At 36.4% G+C, this 18,454-nt stretch overlaps 12 protein-coding genes across 12 annotated transcripts in view; 8 read left to right on the top strand and 4 right to left on the bottom strand.

The window, feature by feature from the left end:
• FDP41_010128 (uncharacterized protein) overlaps positions 1-1,136 on the top strand; it is a gene marked incomplete at both ends in the record, with an annotated part of 1,614 nt that extends 478 nt beyond the window's left edge. The window contains one exon of the mRNA XM_044700392.1: positions 1-1,136. This exon is cut by the window's left edge and continues 478 nt beyond it. Coding sequence (XP_044556315.1) covers positions 1-1,136 — 1,136 coding nt within the window.
• Positions 1,137-1,585: 449 nt separating this feature from the next.
• FDP41_010127 (uncharacterized protein) lies at positions 1,586-1,978 on the top strand (the record flags this gene model as incomplete). Its single annotated transcript, XM_044700391.1, has 1 exon — positions 1,586-1,978. The coding sequence occupies one exon, from the start codon at positions 1,586-1,588 to the stop codon at positions 1,976-1,978; it is 393 nt and encodes a 130-aa protein (XP_044556314.1).
• Positions 1,979-3,774: 1,796 nt separating this feature from the next.
• Positions 3,775-7,172, bottom strand: FDP41_010126 (uncharacterized protein; the record flags this gene model as incomplete). The annotated part of the gene is made up of 2 exons (XM_044700390.1): positions 3,775-5,013; positions 5,133-7,172. 2 exons carry the CDS (start codon positions 7,170-7,172, stop codon positions 3,775-3,777), a joined length of 3,279 nt encoding a protein of 1,092 aa, XP_044556313.1.
• A 129-nt stretch (positions 7,173-7,301) lies between these two features.
• Positions 7,302-8,421, top strand: FDP41_010125 (uncharacterized protein; the record flags this gene model as incomplete). The annotated part of the gene is made up of 2 exons (XM_044700389.1): positions 7,302-7,411; positions 7,734-8,421. The coding sequence occupies 2 exons, from the start codon at positions 7,302-7,304 to the stop codon at positions 8,419-8,421; spliced, it is 798 nt and encodes a 265-aa protein (XP_044556312.1).
• Positions 8,422-8,717: 296 nt separating this feature from the next.
• FDP41_010124 (uncharacterized protein) lies at positions 8,718-11,531 on the top strand (the record flags this gene model as incomplete). Its single annotated transcript, XM_044700388.1, has 1 exon — positions 8,718-11,531. The coding sequence occupies one exon, from the start codon at positions 8,718-8,720 to the stop codon at positions 11,529-11,531; it is 2,814 nt and encodes a 937-aa protein (XP_044556311.1).
• Positions 11,532-11,730: 199 nt separating this feature from the next.
• FDP41_010123 (uncharacterized protein) lies at positions 11,731-12,858 on the bottom strand (the record flags this gene model as incomplete). Its single annotated transcript, XM_044700387.1, has 1 exon — positions 11,731-12,858. The coding sequence occupies one exon, from the start codon at positions 12,856-12,858 to the stop codon at positions 11,731-11,733; it is 1,128 nt and encodes a 375-aa protein (XP_044556310.1).
• Positions 12,859-13,784: 926 nt separating this feature from the next.
• FDP41_010122 (uncharacterized protein) lies at positions 13,785-14,087 on the top strand (the record flags this gene model as incomplete). The annotated part of the gene is made up of 1 exon (XM_044700386.1): positions 13,785-14,087. The coding sequence occupies one exon, from the start codon at positions 13,785-13,787 to the stop codon at positions 14,085-14,087; it is 303 nt and encodes a 100-aa protein (XP_044556309.1).
• A 291-nt stretch (positions 14,088-14,378) lies between these two features.
• Positions 14,379-15,557, top strand: FDP41_010121 (uncharacterized protein; the record flags this gene model as incomplete). The annotated part of the gene is made up of 1 exon (XM_044700385.1): positions 14,379-15,557. The coding sequence occupies one exon, from the start codon at positions 14,379-14,381 to the stop codon at positions 15,555-15,557; it is 1,179 nt and encodes a 392-aa protein (XP_044556308.1).
• A 332-nt stretch (positions 15,558-15,889) lies between these two features.
• Positions 15,890-16,291, top strand: FDP41_010120 (uncharacterized protein; the record flags this gene model as incomplete). The annotated part of the gene is made up of 1 exon (XM_044700384.1): positions 15,890-16,291. The coding sequence occupies one exon, from the start codon at positions 15,890-15,892 to the stop codon at positions 16,289-16,291; it is 402 nt and encodes a 133-aa protein (XP_044556307.1).
• Positions 16,292-16,520: 229 nt separating this feature from the next.
• On the top strand, positions 16,521-17,036 carry FDP41_010119 (uncharacterized protein; the record flags this gene model as incomplete). Its single annotated transcript, XM_044700382.1, has 1 exon — positions 16,521-17,036. One exon carries the CDS (start codon positions 16,521-16,523, stop codon positions 17,034-17,036), a length of 516 nt encoding a protein of 171 aa, XP_044556306.1.
• Positions 17,037-17,310: 274 nt separating this feature from the next.
• Positions 17,311-17,670, bottom strand: FDP41_010118 (uncharacterized protein; the record flags this gene model as incomplete). The annotated part of the gene is made up of 1 exon (XM_044700381.1): positions 17,311-17,670. The coding sequence occupies one exon, from the start codon at positions 17,668-17,670 to the stop codon at positions 17,311-17,313; it is 360 nt and encodes a 119-aa protein (XP_044556305.1).
• A 737-nt stretch (positions 17,671-18,407) lies between these two features.
• Positions 18,408-18,454, bottom strand: part of FDP41_010117 (uncharacterized protein) — a gene marked incomplete at both ends in the record, with an annotated part of 882 nt that continues 835 nt past the window's right edge. Inside the window, one exon of the mRNA XM_044700380.1 lies at positions 18,408-18,454. This exon is cut by the window's right edge and continues 835 nt beyond it. Coding sequence (XP_044556304.1) covers positions 18,408-18,454 — 47 coding nt within the window.

The raw sequence follows: 18,454 nt of genomic DNA, 5'->3' as shown, positions 1-18,454 counted from the left end.
TAAAATATTTGACGTATTTGACGGAAAGAGAAAAAGAGAAGACAAAGAGAAAGGAGACGAAGGAAAGAGAGAAGACAAAGAGAAAGGAGATGGAAGAACAGACAAAGAGAATGAAATTGGAAAATCGAGTAACGACTGAAGAAAGTACAATAACCTCATCGGAGTTGTATCAACGTCTTTCAGTCTCTGTTGAAAAATTTCAGAGTGAAGAAGAATCAACACAATTCAACAATAGTACTATTCCAGCATTACAAATCAATAGTAATGATCAAGCAAGTAGTTCAAACATGATTTCTCTAACAATCAATGAAAAAAATTTGGACAAAGAAACACGTGTCCACCAGTTCTTTAAAAAACTGTTCTCAAATGAAATTTCCACAGTATATACAGCCGTTGATACAAACAAAACTATTATTCATAACAGAAAGCCCGACTTTACGTTTATTCCCAAAATGTTTAACCTAACAGAAAATGATCCCAGAGCAATAGAACATTTGGCGCTAGGTTTTTTAGAATTGAAAAAGGATACAAAAGTGATTGAAACACCACATATCCTTGGCCAGCTTTGTGATTACATGTTTAGGGCACTCAAAGATAGCTACAAGTCCTATGTTTTTGGATTCGTTTCAAACTTCAAGGACATTATTTTTGTGAAGATGAGAAAATCGATGACAGAACTGGGCGAGGAAAATATTATCACCACAAGAAGTCCAAAATTGAGTCTTTTCTCCACTGGAATTCAGAACTCTGATGGATATAGTTATCTCAAAAGACTTTTAAACACTCCAACACAACAAACATGGACAGACAATCGAACCTTTACACTTGGAAAATTTATTACTGCAGGAGCAACGTCGTTGGTGTTTGATTTTGGAGATGGTAAGATTATTAAACTTGCCAAAACACCAAGCGACAACACACATATCATTACAGAAACAAAAACTATTACTTTTTTGGACGAGAAAGGAGTGAATCCTCTTCCAAAAATTGTTGAGCATGGAAATTATTGGATTGTGATGGAAAAGTGTTATCCCTGTACATCTTTATCTAAATCAGAAATGAAAGCTTTGGTGGAATTGGTAAAAGTTTTCACCAAGCAGGTGTGTTACATAGAGATATTAGGCCTCAAAATATAATGAAAACAGATAGTACTCCATTATTAATTGATTTTGGATTCTCTGTAAGGATTGAAGAACACCACTCAAACTTTGCAGGCACTTCAACATTTTGCGCAGAACAATATTCTGAACATTGGACACACAGATTAACCTCAACCTATCTCAAAATCTATGACTATGAATCCTTGTTGAAAGTTTTTGTCTACTTTGCAGATACAACTGTCTGTGTTGAAAGAAAGGACAAAAATGAAACAAATACGAAAAAACACGATTTGGATCAAATTCGCACATCGATGTTGAATTAATTTCCCTTGTTTTTGCTTGATTTCATGGTTTTTTCTTGTTTTCCTTGAATTTTCACTTTTTAATGCACAGAGTCAACTCAACAACTCTATCGGTTGATCAAACAACATCAAAAAATAACCGAAACAACTAATCATCATTGTGTGATTCAATTCATCGACAACATGCCCAAAGAACAAACCTTTGATATGTATATGTGTCGTACAATGGAAACACAAAAGTATACAAGAATAGAGCAATATTCTCCTTGGGTCAATCGAACAGGAGACACTGAAATTAATCGTCACATAATCAATGAATTTGAATATCCAAATTTTCCTTCCTTTGGAGACGGTGAATGGGCCAAAAATTATATGACTGTAAATCAAAAGAATGTTGGAGACAATCTTAGAAAAAGATTTCAAGTGGATCTACCTCAAGATTTTGACAATGTTCCTTACTGTTGCATTGCATCAAATTTAGTGATATCATATGACACAAGGATGGAATTATATTATGCTCACTTGAGTCATTGGGTTCAAGCAAAGAATGGAAAATATTGGATTGAGAGTTTTTGAATTTTCAATTAAAGTTTTCTCTTCTTTTGTGACACTTGTGTACTTGATTGTTGATGATTGTTGTTCTTGTGGAGACTCTTTGAGATGAGAAGCATTCCATGAATACAATTTCTTGAGCCGTTTTTCACTCCAATACGTGGCTCCATATTTTTCTCTCAAATCCAAAGCAGGTCAAAATTCTTCTCCATTATACACAACAGCAGCTGTTTCGTGATATGAATTTTGTTGCGGCCTCTACCATTGTTAATCACTCTATTAAATACAGCATGATGAAACAAATGAGAGCGCTTAAAATTGACAAAGACAACTTTTCATCCAAACCATAACATGATGACAAAAAATTCCATAATCAGCTTGTCCAAAAGTATTATTTTCAAGTGTTAATTTCTGAGCCGTATATTTGAATCTTCTTGCTTTGATTCTACGATAATAATGATATTCCTTAATAAATTCAAAATTTTCAAATATTTCTCTTGGGTGTGCTTCTCAAGACCGGCCACAACTTCGATATTCTATAAAATTATGTTACACTGATCTTCTGACAACATGCTTGATTTGGCTGTCACTCTGTCGGATGTTTGTGAAATACCATATTCAGAAACTCGATGCTTCAATTCCCTCCAATTAAAATGTTCAAGACCTTTTAGTTTTTGCAAGTTCTGCAATATCACATTGTTATACTGTACATTTGAAGCCATGTAGACAATAGTAGACTTTTCAAAGTATGTTTTTTTGTGTCACATATTTGATTTTGTAATTATATGATGGAATAGAACGGAATGAACGTATTTGTTGCTTAAATTCATACAAAGGTTTTTTAATTATTGAATAATGAGTGATGGGGTTGAAGTGTCAAGTTCATTCTTTACGGCAAAATTTTTTTTGATTTTTTTTGAGTTCGTTAAAACACATCCTCGAAGTCCGGAGTTGACTTTTGCTGGCCAGTCTTGCTATGTTTCGCAATGCAATAACTGCATTTCTACAATTATATCCTGATAGGCAGTGATTGAAAAAAGGTGGACCAAAAAGGTATAGACAATCTTTTTTGGTCGGTGGAATTGTAATATTCTTGACAACATTTCACAAAACGATTCCAATAAGCTCCTTGCCACCATTTGCTATTTCAATCAGTCGACCTTTGCGCTTTAGTTGATCTTCTGAAAGTTGATTAGGGTCACCATTATGATCCAATAATTACTCTTATTCTGCGGCTCGCATTTCCCAGACCGAGTGGGTCTGAAGTCTTGACCAGTCATTAGAACTGATTTTGCTTTTACCTTCTCCAGTAGCAGCCACTTCCATTCTCAAAAACTGGATGTGCAACAAAGTTTGCAATGTTCTAAGACTCTGGATGAGATTGAATCCCCGTCGTCTGTGTTCAACTTGTCCTGTCTGCTTAACTGGTCTGCCTCTCATACAATAAGGAGTGTAGGTATTGAGGGTTAGGCGAATAAGTGTAATTTCAGCCATTAACGAAACGGCACATGTGCCTTCAGACGATCTATCTTGCTGAATTTTACTTGTGTTCATAGTTTGGGCAAGTGAAACCTTGTTTGTCAAGTTGAAGAGGAAGATACATTTCCAACTTGAGTAACTTTCCACGATCAAACTTACTGCAATTGTCCTCCTAGTTAAGGAAGGCTGTTCAAGATCTCTTTGAAAGTAAATAAACTTAAATTTGCAATATTGTTGCTGGATTTCTATATAATTATGGAGCTTGGACATGTCACAAGATTGAATTAATTGGCTCAATAACTTTTATTTCCTTCTCTTGACGATCGACTCTTCAAACACTACTACTGAGTCATGGTATTATTACTTTGCATGTCGTTGAATGAATTATCCATTTCCTCCCTCACAACTACCCATTTTCTTTGAGTCTCGTTTGAAATATCCTTTTCAAAATTACCTCCAATGATGGTAGTCGCAACATTTGAATTACTCAAATATTTCACACACGTGTCAATAATTTCATTGCGTGTTGCATCTAAAATAACATTTCTTCTGAATTGTCTCAACTCGTCATCAATTCCAAATACAACTTTACTCTGGGCGTGAGCATGAGGTGTCACAGGTGAGTCCAAATGTTGGAACACTTGCAACTTGGCTTCTTGAATTGTTTTTGGAGTGACAGAGTCTTTCATCTGAATCCACTCGGCAACATTGGAGCAAATACCAATGGTTCTATTTGGATTTGGATCCCTATATGACGAAAAGGTAAAAACGCCATTCATACTTTGAGAGGCATTGGAGCCGTAGGCGCCTCCGCGTTCTCTCACTTCCTGATGCAAATAATTGGAGTGTAGAATGGAAGAGACCACTCGAAGAAGGGCAGAGTCCTTGGTAGCAAATGGTGTAGTCACTAGTGCTCTACCCACAAAACTCACCGAGGATGGAATGGAAAGATAAGTGTTGATAAATTTGGGTTTAAATTCGAGTTGAGCTTTCATCTTGGCCTCACTCGTCACAGTTTCATTTTCAATCGCTTCATAGAAATGTCTTTCCATTATTCTCATCATTCGATCACGTTGGTGCTCTTCGCAGGTAATGAGAATTTTCATCTTTCTCTTTCTCAATAAATAAGGCACAAGTTCTTGAAGTGAGGTGGCAATGAGTTCAGTATTGGCTTCCGTGGAGAGCTGTTTCAAGAACCTCATGGCATCAATTCCACTCGTGGCATTAATCAATGAATCATAGAATGAAATGTTAGCAGCAGCATGAGTTTTGGCATAGTGATGTCCACTGTGTAAGATTCCACTTGCAGCATCAGATGCAGCTTGATCAATGCAATTTTGTAAGAAATTCAAATCTCCAAGGAAGTTCACATCTGTGTAAATTTCTCTCATCAAGTCGACCATTTTCTCTGCATTTCGTTCCAAACAATAAGAGGAAAATTTGAGAGCAAACGAAAATTCATCGATTTTTTCGAGACTTGGAACGAGAACAGGAGAGGCATCAACTCCACCGGTATAGAGTTCAATTTGATGAGCGAGTTGGAGGTAATTCCACTTGCTTGTTCCCACTCTTACAAGAAGCTACATTGTGAATAGATTCGGAAAATAAAAAATCCATTATTAAATCAATAGAATATCAAAGGCAAAGGTTACGATGTTCTGTGTCAATGAAACATATTTCTCAATTCAATCCTACTTACATCTCCAAATATTGGAACGAATTTTTGTAAATGTTCTGGAACTTCGCCAAGAGAGAATGGAACTATGGATGTCACGTGAATAATTCCATTGGTACCTTTCACAACATTCATATGAAATTCAGGCTCGGCTTTTTCCTTCACGAGTTGAACCATTTGTACATCAATAATTTTTCTCGAAAGATCATCTACAGTTAATGTTGGTAAAATCTCAACATTCTTTGCCTGCTCAACTTTGGTTTCCTCCATTTCCTTATATTCCTCAACGATTCGTGTCTTGTCAGAGTCAGAAAGCGCCATCACAATTGAGTCGAGCTTTGCTGCTTCCATGGCTTCTTGCTTATCAAAGTAATTGGGATCTGGATTCATCACAAAGATGACCTTATGAGTATTATTGAGGAAGTATTTCTTAATCTTATCTTTGAAGAAGTTTGGATTTTCCAATTCCTTTCTCAGTCTGTCCAAGTAATAGTTAATTTTGAATGTGCTAATTGGATCATCATTGTGAATCCAATTTGAGAACACTGGAAAACAAATATTGACACCAAAGTTTGGAGACTTTTTCTTGATGGACAACTCCAAGCTATGAAGAACAGTATCAATCAGTCCTTGATCAATTCCATTCTCAATTACTTCATGGAATGTATCGTCGATGGCCTTCTCTACGGCCTCAACTTGATCCTTAGCAATACCTTGAGCTCCAATCGTGAATATTGGATCACCAACACTCGAGTCAAATCCACAGTAAGGAGCAAAATCAGGAGCCAATCCTGAAGCAATAATATTCTTATAGAATACACCTCTTGGTTCGTCCATTAACAATGCTGAAAGAAATGAAAGAGAAAATGTTTCGAATGCATCACTCTTGTCATTCATCACATAGGCAATGGCAAATTTGGTTTGTTTCTGTTCATCAATGACCATAGAATCAGGAGGTCCTAAAACCTCAACTCTCTTTGGTTCAGTAAATCTTTTCACTTGCTTTGGGACCTTTCTTGGCGGAAGTGCTGAGAATTTTGAAAAGGCATTCTCATTCATGAATTTAATGTGCTTTAGGAAGGAGAAACAACCATAGGTAAATATTTTCGCTCTACTTGGATGGTAGTTTTGCTTGTGGAAATTTTTCAATTCTTCATAAGTTAGATTGGGAATAGCTTGCGGCTCTCCACCGCTGTTGAAGGCATAAATTGTACCAGGAAGAATGGCTTTGTGTAACTGCGTGCCGAAAAACTGATTACTGTCACTCATAGCTCCTTTCATTTCGTTATAGACAACTCCTTTAATTTTCAATGGAGAATTTGGATCGAGAGGATTTTCAAATTCTAATCTGTGACCTTCTTGTTTGAAATCTGTGTTCAAAATTCTAGGTTTTAGTGTAGAATCCAAATAAACAGACATTAAATTATAAAAATCTTTTTCGTTTTGAGTACTAAATGGATATGTCGTATGATCACTAGCTGTGTATGCATTCATGTAGGTATTTAAGCTTCTCTTCATCATGTTAAAGAACAAGTCTCGGACAGGATATTTCTCGCTTCCACATAATGTTGTATGCTCTAAAATGTGTGGTATTCCAGTGTCATCGTTTGGAGGTGTTTCAAATGTAATGGCAAAACAATTATTCATATCAAAAGGAGCGTCTAAATGTAAATATTCAGCTCCTGTTTGTGTATGTTTTAAACGATATGCCACCAAATCAAATTCCTTCAATTCTTGAATTGTTTCCAAAACCCACCCATCAATGACATCTCCTTCTTTAAGAGATTTTTCTTGATACACCACCGATTGCAATTCCTTGCGATGAGGATTCATTGGATGATGAAAATTTCTTTCTTGAAAACTCTCGCAAGCTTCCATCATCAATCGGATACCTCCACGACGACCAGAGCCATTATTAAATAACAACGAAGAAGATTTTGCATCCTCAACTCCGAGTCCATTTTGATGCTTTTTAAGAGATTTTCCAGATGATAACGACGATGAGAAGACGAGACGTTTTGTACCTTCCGACCGCAAGTGTCGAGTGCCCACAAGTTTTCTCATTTTTTTTCTATTTTCAAAATTTAAAATTGATTGAGTGTTGACTCCAGCAATGAAATTGGAGAATGAAACAATAGAAAGCACGGTAGTATTTGTGTATGGGAAAGAATAATTTAATCAAAATAGAAAAAAATGAACAAAAAAGAACGAATAAAGGCTTTTTCAGATGGAGATTCGGAAGAAGAACAGATCAACAAAAGCCGATGCACAAAGAAATCATTTACATCCAGTGAGGTTTTATCGTCAAATATGAATGAACAAGAGACACATGAGGAACATTCGGATTATTCTGATTGATTTTTCAGTTCATGATTATTCGGAAATATTCCTCTACCAAAATTTGAAAGTGCTAGGAATTTGGAAGGTCTATTTAAACATAAATTTGCATTACAACAACTTGGAAAGAAAAAATATTTGGAAAATAGAGAACTAAAATATGATATCTTTGTTCCGATTGAATTTAATAATGATCAAACATTTTTACTAAGCTATTTCTGACAATTCCAGTATCACCTGACAATTTCAAAAACAATACTTTGGGTGCATCTCTTCATCATTCGAAAGAATTAAGAGCGGAGAAAAGCCATACCGATTGTTTACAGTCCACAATGGTAAAAAAGACTCATCCGGAGATGGTAGTACCAATTTATTACCTCAAAACTTGAAGCACGACAAGGAATTCATATTGGACGCTATTTCACAACATGCCACTAACCTACAACATGTATCTCCAGATCTCAAGAAGGATCATGAGTTTATTTTGCAAGCAGTACAACGAAATGGATTTGCACTCGAAAATTGTAAACAGAACAAACAAATTGTATATGAAGTCATCAAACAATGTCATCATACAATAGCTTATTTATCCAATAAGTTGAGAAATGACTTGGAATTCTTACTTTCTGCTGTAAAACAAAATGAACAAATATTAATGTACTTGTCAGATCATTTAAAGAGCGATAGAGATTTTATGTTAAATGTAGTGAAAAGAAATGATATCGCTCTCAAGTACGCCACTATGGATCTCAAGAAAGATAAACAAGTTGTCATTGAGGCAGTATGCCAGAATGCTTCTTCATTTCAATATGTCTCACCAGATCTGAAGTCTAATAAGGATTTCATTTTAGAATGCGTATCAATTAATGTTTGTACGTTGGGATATGTGTCCTACAGCTTAAGAGTGAACAAAGAATTTATGTTACATGTAATTGAGAACTATAATGGTTATGCAGCACATTATGCAAGTTATTAGTTGCAAAGAGACAAATTTATTCTGTTTTCATACTTTATGGCAAGGCATGAGAAATCAAACTAGTGATTTGATGGCACATTTAATTTTAGCCCACCTTAGCAGCGCAATACTTTTTTCGAACGATTAACCACGAAGATTCAAAAAACAGAAATGCAGCAACGGTATATTATTTGTTATAACGGGTAAGGTAGGACTTCAAAATAGACTTCAAAGCCGCATTTGGAAGATTTTGACATACATATCGCGAAAAATTTATTGAAGTCTATATACCTAAGCTTACCGTGTGTGTGAAAAAAATGCAAAACGTATTATATCAAAAGAGTTCCAAAAGCAACCCAATGAATCAAGTTTTGGTTGGTTCACTCATTGGCATGCTTGTGTTGCTTTTTGCAACACTCTCATGTCATTCAGTCATGGCTGCTGATGTGAATTGGTCCTCACTGACTGCCGAGCAATTACAACAACTTCCAGACAATGCTTTCACGTCCATGACTTCGTCAGACCTTTCATCTATTCCTCCATTGGCTTGTAGTGGATTCAAGAGTTCTCAAGTTTCAAGTATTAATGATTATGCTTGTAATGGATTCAAGGCGACATGCTTTTCCAATATGAATTCATCGGCTTACTCTGGATTTAAACCATCATGTTTTGGAAAAGTACCGAGTCAAGAGTTGGGTGGCATCAATTCTGCTTCAAAGTTTTCACAATTGAGTACAAGTGTGATTAGTTACCTCTCAAAGAGTGCCATTAACGCTCTAAATGAAGAGGCATGTGCTGGATTTACCTCATCTCAAGTCTCAGCCATCAATAATGATTATCCAAATTATGCTTGTTCTGGTTTCACTTCTCAATGTTTTAATACCATTCCTGTGGCAAGTTTATCAGGTTTGAAATCATCATGTGTTGGTAAATTAGGTGTTGACATGGTGAATCAAATTGCTGGAACAAGTATTGCAAATTTTCCTGCAGCTTCCTTTGCAGGATGGGTTTCGAATCAAATTTCCGAGTTGACCAACTTGGACATTTGTTCAAATTTTAGTCAAAGTCAAATCAGTGCCTTAAACAACGATTATCCTGTGTATGCATGCAACAAATTACAAGCAGCATGTTTATCAGCCATACAACCCAATGCTTATGCGGGAATGTCTCGATCTTGTGTGACTCAGTTGAACGTTAAAGAATTAAGTTCTGGAATTTCACAACCTGAACAACTCTCTAAAATTCCTGCCTCTTCTTTTTCTGGTTTTTCCTCAAATCAAATTGCCAAGTTGTCTCCAAAGACATGTTCTGGACTCCGATCTGATCAAGCTTCCAAAATGGATAATAGTTATCCTCAAAATGCATGTAAAGGTTTTCAAGCGAATTGTTTTTCGAAAATACCAGCTCGCGCATTCAGTGGATTCACCAGAGAGTGTGTCTCAAATTTTGATGCCTCTCAAGTGAGTGGATTGTTGACCTCTCAATTGACACAACTTCCAGATGCTTCTTATTCAGGATTCTATTCCAATCACATTTCACAATTGAATCCAACATCATGTGCTGGCATGTCAAGCAGTCAACTGTCAAACCTTGACAATTCTTATCCCAACAATGCCTGTCAAGGTTTCAAAGCAGAATGTCTTTCCAATATTCCAGACAATTCATATGATGGTTTTACCAGTAGTTGTGTTTTTATTTGGGATGTCACACAAGTGAATGGAATTTCTTCTTCTCAGTTGAAACAAATGACTCCAAAAGCATTCAGTGGTTTCACCTCAAAACAGATTGCAAACTTGAATTCCAAATCATGCTCTGGAATTTCAAGCTCTCAAATTTCCTCTCTCGACAATTCGTATCCCAACTATGCCTGTCAAGGTTTCAAAGCAGATTGTCTTTCAAGAATTGTAGATTCAAGTTATTCTGGATTCACATCGACTTGTCTTTCAATGCTTCTTCCAGAGAGCATGAAAGGAATTTCAGCATCTCAATTAGCAATGATTCCATCCAATCAAGTCCATGGATTGACACAGAATCAAATGGCACAACTCAATAATTCCACATGCTCTGGTTTCACTTCATCTCAAATGGAAGGATTAAGCAATTATGCTTGTCGTGGATTTCAATATGGATGTTTGTTTGAATTGATGCCACTCAATATTGTTGCATCTATAAGTGCAGAATGTTTTTCGAATATTCCATCCACCACTGTGACTGGATTTAAACCAGAAGCAATTCCTTATTTTACTTTTGAAACATTCTCAGGTTTTGAATTGGATCAGTTGATCGCCTTTGTCAATGCGTATGGAGAGAAGAATTTTGTTTCAGTGGCTACTCAGAAACAACTGTCAACTGTCAGCAGAAGTGTGGTGTTGCAATTTAAGGAAAAGATTGAACAATCTTACATTCAGAAATATCGAACGTTGAATGATACCACCCATCAACTCTCTTCTCTGACATGGTTACAATTAAGTCTTACCACCGATGACTCTTTAAAAAAGGTCTTGAACTCTAACTCGATCACATTCATCACCAACGATCAGACATTTCTTGGACTTGACAATCGTGTGTACCTTTTACCAAAAGATGTCTTTTCAAAACTTCAAGTCACGTCCTTTTCATTCTTTTTGGAAGACACGGTGAGTGGAATTTCAGATGAACAAATTCAGTACATTACTCCATTAGCTTTTGAATATCCAAAAGGTCTTTCCTCTGATGTGCCATCGATTAATGTCCAAGCAGTGAAAGGAATGACCTATCAACAACTTGATATGCTTCTCAAATTTAACAACCTGGCACGATTATTCACGTGTCCACAATTCATGGCCATGACTCGCGATCAATTGGATTATATAAGAAATAGTGAGAGTTACAAACAATTGGAGAGACAATGTGGAACTCCAAATCCTCCTCAGCCACAACCTTCGAAATCAAAACCTCCACAACCTTCAAGATCAAACTCGCCTCAGCCACAACCATCTGGATCTCGTATTCCACCTCCTCCACGTCCACAACCATCCACGAGTCCATTAAGGAACACTTCAGTGATGCCCATTCAGAGCCAAAAACCTCAACCAAAAAAGATCAGAGGGAATGATGATGATTGGTTCAAGCTTTTTGGCTGGTCTATTTAGTGTGTTGTTATTGGCAGTTTTGATGATGCAATAAAGCCGGTAGTTTGCAAGCAATGTCATGCCATAAGTATAAAGATCATGTGTAAAACGCGACAATCAAGAACCAATTTGTTCCATCACACAACAAAAGAACGCTCTTTTTTGAAGTATTACAATTATTGGATTTATTGGAATTTGATAATGTGCATCCAAGGTCAATTTAGAAGCACTTTCTGTGGACAATACCTGGACCGGCATCCTCATATTCTTCCTTGGTGATCCACATTTGTTGGAAGGTGGACAATGAAGCCAAGATGGAACCTCCAATCCAGACCGAGTACTTTCTTTCTGGTGGAGCCACAACCTTAATCTTCATGGAAGCAGGAGCCATGTTGGTCAATTCCTTGGTCATTCTCTCAGCAATACCTTCAAACATGGTAGTACCACCAGACAAGACAACGTTACCATACAAATCCTTTCTGATATCAATATCACACTTTCCAATCGAGTTGAAAGTAGTTTCATGGACACCAGCAGCTTCCATACCAATGAAGTTTGGTTGGAACAAAACTTCTGGACATCTGAATCTTTCATTTCCAACAGTAATCACGTTACCGTCTGGCAATTCATAAGACTTTTCAACGGAGGATGATTCAGCAGCAATCTTCATTTCTTGTTCAAAGTCCAAAGCAATATAACAGAGCTTTTCCTTGATATCTCTGACAATTTCTCTCTCAGCAGTGGTATTGAATGAGTAACCACGTTCCATGAGAATCTTCATCAAGTAATCAGTCAAATCTCTACCAGCCAAATCCAATCTCAAAATAGCATGAGGCAAAGCATAACCTTCATAAATTGGAACAGTGTGAGAGACACCATCACCAGAGTCCAAAACAATACCAGTGGTACGACCAGAAGCATACAAAGACAAGACAGCTTGAATGGCAACATACATGGCTGGAACAGAGAAGGTTTCAAACATGATTTGAGTCATCTTTTCTCTGTTAGCCTTTGGATTCAATGGAGCTTCAGTCAACAAGACTGGATGTTCCTCTGGAGCAACTCTCAATTCATTGTAGAAGGTGTGATGCCAGATCTTTTCCATATCATCCCAATTGGTGACAATACCGTGTTCAATTGGATACTTCAAAGTCAAAATACCTCTCTTGGATTGAGCTTCATCACCAACATAGGCATCCTTGTTACCCATACCAACCATGATGGACTTTTGCTTTGGTCTACCAATGATGGAAGGGAAGACAGCTCTTGGTGCATCATCACCAGCGAAACCAGCCTTACACATACCAGATCCGTTATCAACTACGAGTGCTTGAACGTCGTCACACATTTTGTTGTTCTTGTTGGAGAGGAAGTTGTTGTTGAGTTTTTTGTTTGTGTGAAAGAATGCTGTTAATAATTATTGAAAAAATTTAAAGATTTGGTGTGACGTGTTGCTGGACCTTCAACAAACCAATGATATTTTTGATGTATTGTAAACTTGATAGTGATGGATGATGACCCAAACCATAAATGAAAGTTGCCTTCCCAATGAAATTGTCATTCACTTGATGAAAGGTGTGCATTTCTGAGAGATGTCTGATCATCCTCAAAGAAAGCAAGTGTCTTACTGTAAATGCCAACAATTTCTCCCTTTCAAATTGACAACTTCAAGAATGAGACTTGGTTAAACCTAGGTTATGGAGGGTAAATTTATTTGAATTTGTGAAGCATGTGGATACATTTGGCAGATAAAGGGTCAAATCTATGTGTCTTCAATATATTTAAATATTTAAACATTCTTACATAGTGGTTGACAATAGTTACGTTTGGAGAGATGAGAACTCTACTTTCGGAAATTCCTATTTCTCATTTCCAAAGTATTATGGGAGGGTCGTGAGGAGAAGTACTGATTGTTCATGACTTCCTCACCATATTGATTCATCACTCGGTAATTGAATTGTTTTCGTTGTCTTGTTCCTCCGACAATATTATCCATGGAAATTTCGGAAGAATAATTGTTGTATCCCTTGTTGCTTCTTGTGCAGACCATTTTGATTATTTGCTTTGCTGAATTGAATGCAGTTGTTAGTGTTTGTTTTTCTTTGTTGTCTTTCCAGTTTTTTAGAGAATTTCCAGATGTTTCTGTATTCCACAAAAAAATGGATGACAGCGAGCTCGATAAAAAGTGTCATCGAGTTGTTGTTCCGAAAATCATCAACAAAAAACAAAACAACTAAAGTAACAGCAATATACTTTTAAACCAACAACAACATCATGGTCTCTAGAACATCATCGAACGACAATTCCTCTTCTCCATCCAACAACACTGATAAAATTCCAACAAAAACCGAATGGGTTCGATCTCAACCTATTGATATTACCAAACGATTACCTAATTTTGATATTGATCCATGTAATGTAGTGAGTGGAACCAGAAGAAGAAAGAATTTGGATTATCATGTCTCAAATTTAACGGGAATGCAAGTCACTGTGAAGCGATCCTCAAAGAATACTTTGGAAAAGAGGTCCACGTCTTCCTCTTCGAAAATTACAAAATCAAGAAAGATGAAAAAGTAAATATCGTTTACTCTAAATTTATAATGTACGAATATCAATAAAACGTAATACACTCAAGAGTTTATTTTTTCTTTTTTTTTTCTCTTATTCATTCTATTCGATTCTGGGTTGTTCGAGAATTTTTGCCACCGGAGAAAAAACCATTTTGTCCTCCTATAATTTATTATAAAGAAAATCATTCGAATGTACGATCGTTCAGAAACCCAGTTTTGTCCATTCCGTCGGCAAGACAATAACCACTCCGAAATTGGTGCGATTGGGATCTGGCAAGCCATTCTTCATTAAAAAAAAATGTCTCTTTGTGGTCTTGTCACTCGGACACTCCTCTCTGCTGTGGCAGTGATCATACTCTATTATCAAATCAATTCAATGAGAAATGTGGTTCAGGTGAAGGATCTATTCAAAAATCCAACCTCGGAAAATACTCACAATTACCAACAATTTCCAAGAAAATTAATTCCAAGTAATGGCATTACGATGGATGTGGTTGTGTTGGAAAAGCCAACAACTACCAATACTAAAAATCCACTTGTTCTATTCTTACATGGATTTCCACAAACAGCCACAACTGCATGGTATTTCCAACTTTTACATTTCATGAAAAATGATTATCAATTTGGAAGCAAATCCTATACAGTCATGGCTCCTGATCTTCGTGGATATAATCGTACAGAAAAACCAGATGTTAATAATTTGGCAAATTACGATATTGGTGAATTGGTTCATGACATCAAGGGTCTCATTGATGGTTATTATGGCAATGATGAAGCTAAACCCAATAATAGAAAGGCCATTGTGGTAGCTCATGATTGGGGTGCAATCATTGCATGGTCTCTTGCCTCCACTTATCCACAAGTTCTTGAAAAATTAATTATTCTCAATGTGCCACATCCAAATACTCTTTCAGGACCAATCACGACACTTCCTGTCAGTCGCATTTTCGCACAGATGAGAAAGAGTTGGTACATTTTCTTCATGCAATTGGGATTCTCCATTCCAGAAGAGTACTTTTCACGTGAAGGATTCAGGAAATTATCCTTTGCTTTTGCTGATTTAGCAAAACAGAATATTCTCTCAATTGAAGATTATCATTACATTGTCAATGCTTGGTCTCAACCAAATTGCATGCAAGCCATGATTGCATATTATAGAGCTTTGCTTACAGGAAAGGTTTCCAATTATGTGAAAATGAAATTGTTAGGAATGAAAGATCAAAGACGTTATCCAATGGTGGGCAATACTCTTGATGGACCTATTGAAAATCAAACAGTGAAAGTACCAACATTGATTTTGTGGGGAAAGGATGATATAGCACTCATTGAGGAAACTGCTGATTTATCGTTCAAGTACTATGTCGATGAAAGTGTCAAGTCAAAATCAAAGTTACTCAAGTTGGATGCAGGTCACTTTGTCATGTTGCAGATTCCAAAGCAAATTAATGAGGAAATTGAAAAATTTATAGTTGATTAAGCTTCTTCATATCAACAACAAACCTATGGTTATGGACAAGCTTTCCGAGAGCCATCATCATTATTAAATTATGACATCATTAAAACAAGTGTTTGGATTTCAACTGTCATTTGCAGGATCAAGCGTGACGTTTTAAGTCATGAAAAGAGAAACTTATAACATAAGAATGACAAGGCGATTCAATAAACTCAACCATGCAGGACAGTGATTTAATTCATCCCAAAGCGTGTGGCTGAAACGTCACATCTTGAGAAAAGCATTTTTTGCTATTATTCCGCTGGATGAAATTTCCAGTTAGTGAACTTGGAACCCAAATGTATTTTTAAAAAAAAATGAAATTGCTTACTTTAAACATGTGGCTCATCAATTCGCTCTCCTTCAAAAAGTCTCCTCCACCATTTAAGAAGGAACGAACGGAGGGATTTTTAAGACATTTAGCAAACGGTTTTGATGAATTTGAAAATTGTGTTTTGGAGGAAACAACAAGCCGATCCAAAAAGAACAATTCCGATCACCTTCATCATGATGATCGAGCCATCTCAACAACAACAGGAGGCATTGAATCTTCGTGTGTGATCGCAGATGAAAAAATTACAAAGAAAAACAAAGAACAACAAAAATCAGGCAAGATAGCAACAACGTCTCACAAAATGTTTGATGTGGTTGTCTTGCAAGAAGTGTTTCGATATGGAAATACTTTTTTGAATTATTTGAAAATACCTTTCATGAACTGATTGTAAAAAAGGGAACTAATGAATTGAATTATCATGTGGCTTTGTCGGATCCTCCTTATCTGTTATGTCAAGATTCTGGACTGTTGATTTTGAGCAAATATCCAATCGTATTTTCCAAAAATTACGTTTTTCAAAACGCTAGCTGGAATGACTATGTCACAGGGAAAGGAGTCCTATATTCCAAAATTCACAGTCCACACGAAGGAGTTGTTCATCTTTTACGCTTCATATGGATGCACATGATGAAAATATTCGACGATGTCAAATCGATGAATTGATAGCGTTTATTAGAGAGTGCACATACATTTCATATGCAAAAAGAAAACACACCAGTTCACATCAACATAATTTGACAAAACATAATATTGTTCTTGCTGGAGATTTTAACATTGACAGTTTAGTGGATGTAGAAATTTATGAGTATTTACTGAATGAGCTCAACTCAAAAATTTGTAAAAACTACATCCAAGAATGTGAATTCAGAGACATTTTTGGAAGCGACCTCACAAAACATCCTAAAACTCACAAGAATATGTGTTTGGATCACATAATATATACTGTTCCTTGCCATTCTAACGACTTGATTTTCAATCCATTTGCCACAAGAGGTCGCAACAAGTCTTCAAGAGAGCCAAACACTCACCCACAAACGTATCATATTGTCGATTGGAATTGTGATATTGGCAACGATGAAAAGTATCCCATATCGGACCACTTTGGAATTGCTGCTGACCTTCGATTGTGAATTTTTGAAAGATTATTGTTGTCTATGAATCATTCCAATATTACACACTAGCATTTTCATATGTGAACAAACATGTGATCATTTCATCACTCCCAGAATTATTGTTGAGAACGTACATTCTTTCATCACCAAACAGTGAACAATTGTGTATTGATCGATCATACACAATCATCAAACAATGCTTTTTTTGTATTGATCAATAATACTACAATAATCTTGATCAGTAATACAATCTTGATATTTATTAACTCTTCACGAGCAAATGCCAAACGCTTTAAAGCACTCCCTTGTACTTCATATCAGATCCCTTAATGTGATTCACCAACCATTGCTTGATGAATTGAATTTCAGCATCTCCAACAGTCTTCAAACCCAAAGCATCTTGAACAAACTTATCATGAGTCTCTTTGTGAGAAGTAGAATCAGAGAAATTCACCTTTGCGAACAAGTCCTCCTCAGCCTTGAAATGCATAACGACGAAATCAAGCAATTCCTTCAATGCTGAAGCACTGGATCTGTTGGCATCCAAAGCATTGATGAGAGCAAAGAGCTTCTTGTGTTGCTCATTCAATTCATTGTTACCAACGCAGAAAGAAGAGTCCCAGTTGAATGGTGATGGAATAGTAGTGGCCATTGTTGTTGTTCTTGTGGTTGTGGTTGTTGTGATTGTTGTCAAGTGTTTTTTTGTTGTGTTTGTTGTTCTCATAGATGTCATGACAGTTGGCGTTTTTATAGTGTTCAGAAAGGGTGGTGCTACTATTTGGGAAAAAGTTTTAAAAATCTCCTTATTTGATGAAATTAAAGGTGAAGCAAACAAAACCTGTCGTATTGTAATGGACAGGCAATTGGTCAACCACAAATGAAGCAATTACAATTCGGAGTTTTTTGATGGGGAACACATCCGGATCACGACATGTTGGTAAAATGGCGTATTTGGATGATGATGGCTTAAGTCACAATTTATTTGTGAAACTGTAAATGACACTGGTCAACTGATCGAATTGAATTTTAAATCAACACTTGAATGTTCCTCATATTTCCCACATGAAAGCTGAATGCATTGAGAAGGCTCATTCCAAAAGTTGTGAGAAATAAATAATTTATTGTTGTAATCAAGGAACAACTAATGGGGAGAGAGAATGGATGATAAAGTACATGATTGGATCACTCTAGTAATGTTGGTATTAGATTGGCAGCTTGGTATTATCTGAGAGTTGGCCAACACCAGAAATCACCTAATGTCTAGAGGAATTTGAGGACCGTGATACATGGAAGGTCCATAAAGGAAAGGTAAATTGCATGGATTGTTGTTTGATTTTGGAAGCGGACAAGGATGAAGAGGATCTTGATCTCTTACAAATTCCTTTTCCCTTAGTGGTTGTGGTCGAGGTGGTGGTATTTGAACGTTTTTGTTTTTT

This window comes from Naegleria fowleri (genome assembly GCF_008403515.1).
Source record: "Naegleria fowleri strain ATCC 30894 chromosome Unknown tig75, whole genome shotgun sequence".
Classification (NCBI taxonomy): domain Eukaryota; phylum Heterolobosea; class Eutetramitea; order Acrasida; family Naegleriidae; genus Naegleria; species Naegleria fowleri.
The sequence above is the reverse complement of the archived record's forward strand: the minus strand, read 5'-3'. Positions and strand labels throughout refer to the sequence as shown.